General features: G+C 42.4%; 1 protein-coding gene across 1 annotated transcript; it reads right to left on the bottom strand.

Annotated features, from left to right (window-relative positions):
- Window positions 1-689: 689 nt before the first annotated feature.
- Window positions 690-8,212, bottom strand: LOC128399072 (vomeronasal type-2 receptor 26-like). Its single transcript, XM_053360331.1, has 5 exons — window positions 8,133-8,212; window positions 7,333-7,624; window positions 2,906-3,133; window positions 2,575-2,701; window positions 690-1,591 (listed from the first exon to the last, which is right to left on the bottom strand). Exons 1-5 carry the CDS (start codon window positions 8,210-8,212, stop codon window positions 690-692), a joined length of 1,629 nt encoding a protein of 542 aa, XP_053216306.1.
- Between the last annotated feature and the right edge of the window lie 952 nt (window positions 8,213-9,164).

Below are 9,164 nucleotides of genomic sequence, written 5' to 3' on the forward strand. Positions count from 1 at the left end.
TAAAGCAAGATGAGCGCCGCAACCCCAGAGTCAGTCATGACTGGACCTAATGGTCAGGGGTCCCTTTACCTTTAATACACGACAGGGGTGTATGGAGTGTTAGGGAGGAGTAGTAACTCTAGCGGGGACCAAGTCGTGCTCCTTCTGGGGTAGTTTGTCTACCTCTGATCCCCCCCCCTTCACTCAGTTCTCACCTGTGGCTCCTAGAAATTGTCAGCTTGCAACAGCAGCCACATCCCATGTATCAGATACAACTGGCTGGCTCCCTAAACCAGGTGAGGGCAGCCAAGGGCCTTTAAATCCTCAGTCTGTTAGGGAATTTCTCTGCATGCAAAGACAGGACATAGCAGATAAGAGCAAAAGTGGGCCCAATGCTTAAAGAGGTGGCTACTGCAGGTGCTGTAGAGGGAAATGAGGGGCAGATGGGTCTCGTAAACCTAGGAAGGGAGCCCACCTAGGAGATGGAAATTTTGAACCTAAACCTCCACTGCTTTACAGCATTACTCATTTGTGAAGAAGGCTTTGGGACTAGAACCTGAGGAAAAATTTGAATCCATTGCCTTTGGCACATCTTTGGCGAACAAAACAGTTAAGGAGCTAACTCTACAAAGATCCAGAGCAGGAACTCGGAAATTGATACCCGCCACCAAGTCCATAAGACTCAACAGAACCACAAATTCTACTGTCATTTATACCTTTCTTTGTGTTAGCTGCTCTCTGTTGTTCAGGTCAGGCCTCACCACAATAATGTAGCATTTAGGGGAAAAAATGCAAGCCAGTAACCCAGCACCAGAAGCAAAGATGGAGAAGACCTCCACAGCCACCATGTATTTTCCTCTGGTGCTCAGGTAGGTTGGAATGAAGGAGAGCCAAACACTGCAGAAGACCAGGATGCTGAAGGTGATGAACTTGGCTTCATTGAAGCTGTCAGGCAACTTCCTGGCTAAGAAGGCCACCGTGAAGCTGATAGTGGCCAGGAAGCCCATGTAGCCTAAAACACAATAGAACATGGAGACTGACCCTTCATTACATAGAAATATGATTTCTTCAGGCATTGAGTGCATGTCCACATCTGGGAATGGGGGAGACGTTGCCAGCCAGAGGACACAGATTCCTACTTGAACAATGGAGCAGGAAAAGACAATGGAATAAGCCAGTTCTTTGCCTACCCATTTCCTCATATTGGATCCTGGTTTGGTAGCCATGAATGCCAGAACCACCAATATGGTTTTGGCTAAGATGCTGGAGAGGGCCACAGAGAAGACAATGCCAAAAGCAGTTTGCCGGAGAAGGCAAGTCACCATATTAGGTTTTCCGATAAACAACAAAGAAGAGAGGAAACACAAGAGGAGGGAGATAAGGAGACCATAGGTGAGGCTTCGGTTGTTGGCCTTGACTATGGCTGTATTGCGATGCTTAATGAAGATGCCTAGCACTAAAATTGTGATCAGAGAGAATAAAAGTGCAGAGGAAGATGAAAAAATGGCCAAGGTTTCATCAAAGGCTAGGAAGTTTGGAATCTTAGGAATGCATAGATCCTGGCCGCTGTTTGGATACTGATCTGCTGGGCAACTGACACATGTATCCATGTCTGAAAATACACAAACAGTGTGTGACAATTTGAAGCAACCAAAAGTATTCTTAAGAATTCCCTCATCACTAGTCCATTTAGTACAGTGTTGCCCCGCAAGACGTATGCCTCGCAAAACGAAAAATGCGCAAGACGAAAGGGTTTTTCGGTTTTTGCGTCGCTTCGCTAGACGATTTTCCCTATGGGCTTGCTTCGCAAGACAAAACGTCTTGCGAGTTCTTGCGAGTTTGTTTCCTTTTTCTTAAAGCCTCTAAGCCGCTAAGCTGTTAATAGCCTCTAAGCCGCTAAGCCGTTAATAGCCGCTAAGCCGCTAAGCCGCTAATAGCCGCTAAGCCGCTAAGCCGCTAAGCCGCTAATAGCCGTGCTTCGCAAGACGAAAAAACCGCAAGACGAAGAGACTCGCGGAACGGATTAATTTCGTCTTGCGAGGCACCACTGTATAGTGTTTTCTACGTCAGAATGTATACGAGCTTCAAGTCCAAATGTTTTTGTACTAGGTGTATCAAAAATAAAAGTTGTGTATCAATTCTGGAATTTTCTACATGGGTAACGTCTTTTATTTATTTTATTTTATTTATTTTATTTCTACATGGGTAACGTCTTTTATTGTTTCCCTGCTTTTTCTTAGAGCCACATAAACAGTACAACAAAATGAGAAATGCATTACAGCTTAAATCTTTGGATCTCAGAAAAGTGAGTTTGATTAGAGTTTCACCCTATTGTCAAATAACCTAATTCTTAGAGGAGAAAACACCACTTCTATTCCACCCAAATTTTGTAGAAGTTGGAGGTAAAATATATTAGCTTCCACTTAAAAAAGAAATCTTCAAGATGCTTTAAAGATTAAAATATATTGATGTTATCTATAAACAGTGAGAAGAACACATCTGTTAATTTAAGCCTTCTCTCCTGCAGCAGTTTAATGTTAACAAAATTGCCAGGAGCCCAGAGGTTATGCATTATCTTAAGACGTCATCTCTAACCTTTCTCATTTGAAATCATTCCTTCTGGACATGGATCACAATCATAGCAGCAAAACTTCTCCCCCTCCTTCTTTTTCTTCCCGTAACCAGGATGGCAGTTGGCATTACATACAGAAAGCGGTGGCACCTATGCAAAGAGATAGGAAGAGTTTAATATTATGATATTGTTTTGGGGAATTTATCAAATTTCCAATATCAGGTGATTTAATAGTAAATAGGAGGACTAATAGCGTGACATGATCCGTAGGTACACAAGTGGCACATACAGTGGGGTAAAAAGCTGCTGTTCTAAGCATCATACAAACTTAAGAAGATATCAGTATTTCCATACCTTAGTGAAGCGTCTGTTCCATTTGATTTTGTCTTCATTAATGGTGAGCTCTTTCCCTGGAGGGGCCTGAGGATCCAACCTGCCCACTTTGATTCTGACATAGGAATTATTTGGGAAAGTGACCAAGTTGGTAATATCAAAGCCAGCTGCTAACTCTCCATATTCATTTAATGTAATTTCATCTCCAGCACTGTTGTTGAAGGAGATTCTCTGCAGGAATGAGTGGAGCTAAGTGGAAAGAGAATCAAAGTTGAACACTTCAGTTCACAGCGGAGAGCATCCATATTTTAGTTGCACATACAGGAGGAGTAGGAAATAATGAATCAGTGCCAATTCAACATTCAACAGACTTGCATCAAGATGGAGAGACCTTAGTCCTGCTTGCCTGAGACCAGCCTTTGTCTGTATCCAAGAAAGGGAAGGAAATTGAGAAGTTATGTAAGAGAAGAGATGGGAGTTTATGTTCTCAAAAGATAGGAAAGCAACATGAGAACCTCGGACTGGACCTTTCCATAGTTTATAGAGTGGATTTGAGCATGATTGGATGTTGGATGCAGAGGAGTGGTAGGAAGCAGCAGCTGGAGAACCCGAAAGGGACGCCCCAAGGAAAGGGGGCTCAGAGCCAGGGGATTGGTGGTGGGATAACAAGGAGTGGTCAGTGGGAGAAGAGGGAGCAGACTGGGAGGAAGAGGTGTCAGAAGCAGAAAAGTCAACAGGGTTAAGGGAGCAGGAAGAGGCTGTGGCAGACTGAAATCCAGACTCAGAGGCAGAAGAGGAGAAGGGAGAAAAGCAGGGTCTAGAGACAGTGATCAAACAGTTGCTAGCCTCTTCTGGGGACCTACCAGTGAGGCCAGAAACCCCTGGTGATTGGCAGACAGGGAAAGATGAGGAGCTGGGGACAGGGCCTTCCAAGATGTGCCCAGGTAGTGGCAGCTCCCTGGTGGGCTGCTCTTCTGTTTTCTCTTGGATATGAGGATCCCTGCAAAAGCCAGTGCCTGGTGTTGGGGTTCTGGTTGTTCTCCCTTAGAATTATGTGCCCAGGGTCAATGGGCCCCAGGCCCCCAACCTTAGAACACTGGGTAACTGGACAGGTAAGAGAGACAGAAAGAATTGGGGAGGGTCTTGAGATGGTGATCACACAATTGCTAGCCTCTTCTGGGGGTCAGCCAGCAAGGCTTCAGGGTCCAGAAACCCCTGGTGGTTGACAGACAGGGAAAGATGAGGAGTTGCGGAGCTCCCTGATGGGGAGATGAGGAAAGATGAGGAGTCGGAGCTCCCTGATGGGGAGATGAGGAAAGATGAGGAGTCGGAGCTCCCTGATGGGCTGCTCTTCTGTTTTCTTTTGGATATGAAGATCCCTGCAAAAGCCAGTGCCTGGGGTTGGGGTCCTGGTTGTACTTGCTCAGAATTATGCGCCCGGGGCCCCCAATCTTACACCACTGGGTAACTGGAGAGGTAAGAGAGACAGAGAGAAGTGGGGAGGGATATTTGGAGAAAATGGAGGGGTTTGCAGCGTGAAGGAGGTAGTTGTTTGTAGTCTGTTGCTTCTGAAAGTCTGTGTCATCTAAAGTCTGTTTAGTATCATTATAGGAAATATTCTAATTCCCATCTTTCATACAATAAATTTACTTAAGGTTCATTTTTAATTTCTTAAGTTTTATTCTTTTATTTCTTTACTGATGATTTCTTTACTGATGATTAAATGCTATCATAATGTACCAATGCAGTGAATGCTTTGTAACAGGGAACAATACCTGCCAAGGTTCTACATATTGAGGAGAGAGTCTTCCCCTAGCACCTCTCCATTTGCAGATGACTGCAGCCAGGTGCATGCTATTTAAGGCATGTGCCAAAGCATAGACAGCATTATAAACACTGTAGCTGTGGCCAGTCATGCTCATTTCAAAAAATGGTGCAGGAAGGCTCTCCAGCATCTCCTCTCCAGTACACATGGTTGCTAAGAGAGTGGAATTTGGAAGTGAACAACTGAATGCATCTTCCCAGAAATCTTGGATAAAACCATCTGTCTCTGTCCAATGAGGATATACACTCCGAAGAAAGTCTTGAAAGTTGTGAATCTCCTTGGAGTGAATTGCAAAGGATATTGCACCATGGAGCATTCGTATTTTAACATTAATTTTTTTTTGAAGGCTATATAATATGAAATCAATTTGGGTAGTTGTAATCCATACTTTTCCTTCACGTGACCTCTTTTGAGGAAATAGTAGCTGAGTTAACTCCATTATGATTAAAGCACTTGACAACCATATACTAAATCTACTTTCTCCATATAGAAGAATTGCATTGGCTTTGCTGGTTGTGAAAGTTGGTAACAAAATCCTTGAGTCCTCCAGCATTTCTAGTAAGTTACTGTTATAATGTATATTGGGTTTAACGCTTTCTGTGAATGCCGAACAGATTCCATTCTTGAAAAGCATTGGCTCAATTGTCTGTAAGAAACGTTCCCCAGCTTCATTAGCTGGAGTGATGAGCCCAACCCATTTCCATCTGAAATGCAGAAGTAACTGGATAATTCCCTGATACTGAAGGTCTTCATTGGGGACCATGCGGTAAAAGGAAGGGAACTTGGTTCCATCATTTATGGCTGGTTCAAATGAATCATATGAAATCTGGAAAAAGCAAAAGCCAAACGTTTCCAAGTGGAAACAAGAACTCATGATACTCCAATTTATTCAAATATAAACACTTGCACACACGCACACTAAAAATATTGAATATATATTGAATCTGTATGCCAAGTTTACCAAGTTTAGGGACAGCACCAACTCCAGCTTATATAGGAAAACACAGATAACCTTGCTCCATGTTTTCTGTTGATATTTATTATGATTATGGCATCATCGCAGCTTCATTCTTGTACATATTGATTGTATCCAATAATAGGGGAGCATTTGGGGGAGGAGCTTTCGGCTAGCTGCGATGGAGGATTGCTGAATTCCATCACTCCCGTACGTTCTGGAATCAGAGGCTGAGAAGGGAGTAATCAGCCTCCCTACATTCCCCAGGCTGGGGAGTGGCAGCTCATCCGCAGATCGCCCAACACCTGGCCCCAAATTCAGAAGGAGGGGGGCGCTGGGGGTGGCTGGATGGAAAGCCTGGATCGTTTCTTGGTAACTCTCCTAAGTCGCCTTCATTTAGCAGCAAGCTTCCAGTTCTTAAGATGAAAAATTGGATTTAAGTTTTGAACATGATCTGAGTGAAGGGGAAGAAACTACTCTGCTAATTAATTCATCCACTGAGGTGTTAAAAAGGATTTGAACGGAAAAAGGATAAACATCTATGTAGACTTGGTATGTTGGAACTGAAAGTGTGTGTGTGGGGGGGTGAGCCTCCTTTGTTATAATATCTTGTTTTGCTATGCTATATGGCAAAATCCTCCTCTCAAAGAATCAACTGCCTGATTATTTATAGCAAGCGAGACTGGGGAGGTGGTGTATTTGGTGATATAATATGAGTCTAATAGTCATTAGGGGACCTGGGTGGCACTGTGGGTTAAACCACAGAGCCTAGGACTTGCCGATCAGAAGGTCGGCGGTTTGAATCCCCATGACGGGGTGAGCTCCTGTTGCTCGGTCCCAGTTCCTGCCAACCTAGCAGTTTGAAAGCACATCAAAAGTGCAAGTAGACAAATAGGTACCGCTCCGGTGGGAAGGTAAACGGTGTTTCTGTGCTCTGCTCTGGTTTGCCAGAAGCGGCTTAGTCATGCTGGCCACATGACCTGGAAGCTGTACGCCGGCTCCCTCAGACAATAAAGCGAGATGAGCACCGCAACCCCAGAGTCGGTCGCGACTGGACCTAACGGTCAGGGGTCCCTTTACCTTTACCTTATTAGTCATTAATTTTGTGGAAATAACAATTATTCAAAAGTGGAAAACCAAGTTCAAAGTATTCGGCTGCAGATATATTTTGAAGAGGATAAAGACTTTCCCAACTTTGATTTGGAGAATGACTGGAGGGACACCAAAAAAACTTAGGAAAATTTGCATAGAATTGGAATCGGAATGATGCAGCTCCAATTAAACGAGCAGCCATGACCGGAGGTAGATCAGCTTGTCAAATTAAATGCGGTGTCTTAGGGGGATAGGTGAACAATGTTGATTAAACTCATACTTTGGGAAAGGACTATCTTGATTTTTAAGGGGAGGAACATTTTTAGTTAATGTGTTCTCAGCTATTTTTGCCTATGAAGCCAATGTCAATGTCCTATATTCAGTAGCTCACAGGAAGCCAGTGCAGTGCATTCAGGATTGATGTATATGAACCAGTCTAGGTGCCTCCTTTACAAACCTGGTAGCTTTACAGAAATCTTCTATTACATCTATTAAACACAAATTGCCCTTCTTACACACATTGTTGGTTATGCATATTATGGACCTTTTACTTTGTCTATTTCCCCTATATTCTACCTGTGGCATCTTGAAAAGACCTAAGACGTTTGCCATGCACCAGGAGGTGTCAGAGCTGAGTCCCCCAATGACTCCTATGACATTTTTCTGGATGCCACACCTGTAGTTGGGAACAAAGTGACGTGATTTAAAGAGCAGGTCCAGGGTGTTTCGGTAGGTCATCTTTGAATCATAATAGCTATCATAGATGTGGAAGCCGAGAGAGACATTGGGCAACATCCTGGGATTCTCATTGATCTCATCAACAGCAAATACCAAGGCCAGGATTTGCTGGTAGAACTTTGTCAACACCCTGCAAATGAAGTGAGATTTTGTTTGATGGAAAAATTAAACAGTGCACAGAATCTAGATAGGAGAGATTCATTTGCCTCCCTATAAGGAGAGGATGAAGCCAGCAAAGTTTATTTACTTATTTGGGCAATCTAAGAATACTGTGTAATTTTAAAAGCTGTTGCATATTTCTTCATCTCTTCAGCAACCCGTGTTTGTTTTCACCACCTTGAAAATTTAGGTATCATCAAAAACTTCAGTACCATACTACTTTGCTATATACTTTTCCTATTTTTTTATGCCATCTCTTTTCTCTTTCTCCTACTCTCTTTTCTATCTCTCTTTACACAATTAGACTCAAAAAAGCTTATTGTTCATCGACAATATGCACATAGCCTTTATGTACAGATTTCTAATAAAATCTCTCCACATTTAAAAAATAAAGTTCTATAGCAATCAATCAAAGTTATTTTCTGTCCGATATAGCATATAAGGAATAATTATAATAATATTAATTAACAGTTACTTACATTGGGGCATCAATGAAGTCCTGGGAAGGGTGCTTCTTGAAGGATAATTTGGGGACTATGTAATCAATATGAGATGCCATTCCACCAATGACCAGGTCACCTGGCTCATGCCACTCGTGTGGAACATGAACAGGATTATTTGTTGTGCATTGAGCACTTTGTGCTTGGGACACTATATTGGGGAGCAGCAGAAGCAGCAGAAGCAACATCCTGATGGCAAATACCCTTTTGTGCATGGACTCCCCTGCTTCTCTCTACAGTATTATTCCTCTCCTCCACCTGATATCAACAAGACAAATTGGGTGGCAGCTGACTCTGTCAATTTGGCATTGTAAGGGACATGTATCCACCTTCTTGTTAGCTTGAACATTGTCACAACAGAATGCCTTGGATACCAAATAAGATGCAGTGGTTTGATATGAAAGAGGGAAACTGATAACTGATAAGTAACAGAGCCCTGCCTAGTTGTCTATGGAGCACAGAGGAGCTTATAATCATTTCAGGCTTGCTTGTTGATTCTTTTTTTACACTGTGGCATTTGGCGGTTCAGTCAGTTAGTTTGATTATTGTAATTTGAGTAATGATAGGGGAGAGAATCACTTGTGCAGTGTTTTTGGATTCTATGGCGCATCAGCAGTAGGGGAACTGCCAAAATATTACTATTATTAATTTTTAAATATATAGTTTTATTGATTTACCAATATTGTTCCAATAGTGACCTCAATATAACAATAGCAATTTTATCTAATTAATGCAATTATGAATGCCAATTATTCAAATGTCAATTATATGATTTAATTAAACATTTCCCCTTGCATGCTAAATTTGATGGCTTCATTCTTCTTCATTATTTCTGTGTTCCACTATGTTAATAACTCCCATGGCATTCCATGTACATATAGCAATCTGTTAGATAGCATCTACAGTCTTCTGCTTTCTATTTGTGCTGGTATATTAGGTAATTTATAAAGTTTCAATTGAGGAACTCTAAGTGTAATCCTTATTTCTTCCTGCGTGTGACAATTTTCCCCC

Source organism: Podarcis raffonei, chromosome 13, assembly GCF_027172205.1.
Source record: "Podarcis raffonei isolate rPodRaf1 chromosome 13, rPodRaf1.pri, whole genome shotgun sequence".
NCBI lineage: Eukaryota > Metazoa > Chordata > Lepidosauria > Squamata > Lacertidae > Podarcis > Podarcis raffonei.

What these genes read in the sequence shown, in the direction of transcription:
- LOC128399072 (XM_053360331.1), bottom strand. Translation starts at nt 8,212, where the DNA reads ATGGCATCTCATATTGATTACATAGTCCCCAAATTATCCTTCAAGAAG. An exon ending in GACTTCATTGATGCCCCAAT is followed by an intron (nt 7,625 to 8,132) that starts GTAAGTAACTGT and finishes CTTCATTTGCAG; the next exon opens with GGTGTTGACAAAGTTCTACC. An exon ending in GGAACAGACGCTTCACTAAG is followed by an intron (nt 2,702 to 2,905) that starts GTATGGAAATAC and finishes CTCTTTGCATAG; the next exon opens with GTGCCACCGCTTTCTGTATG.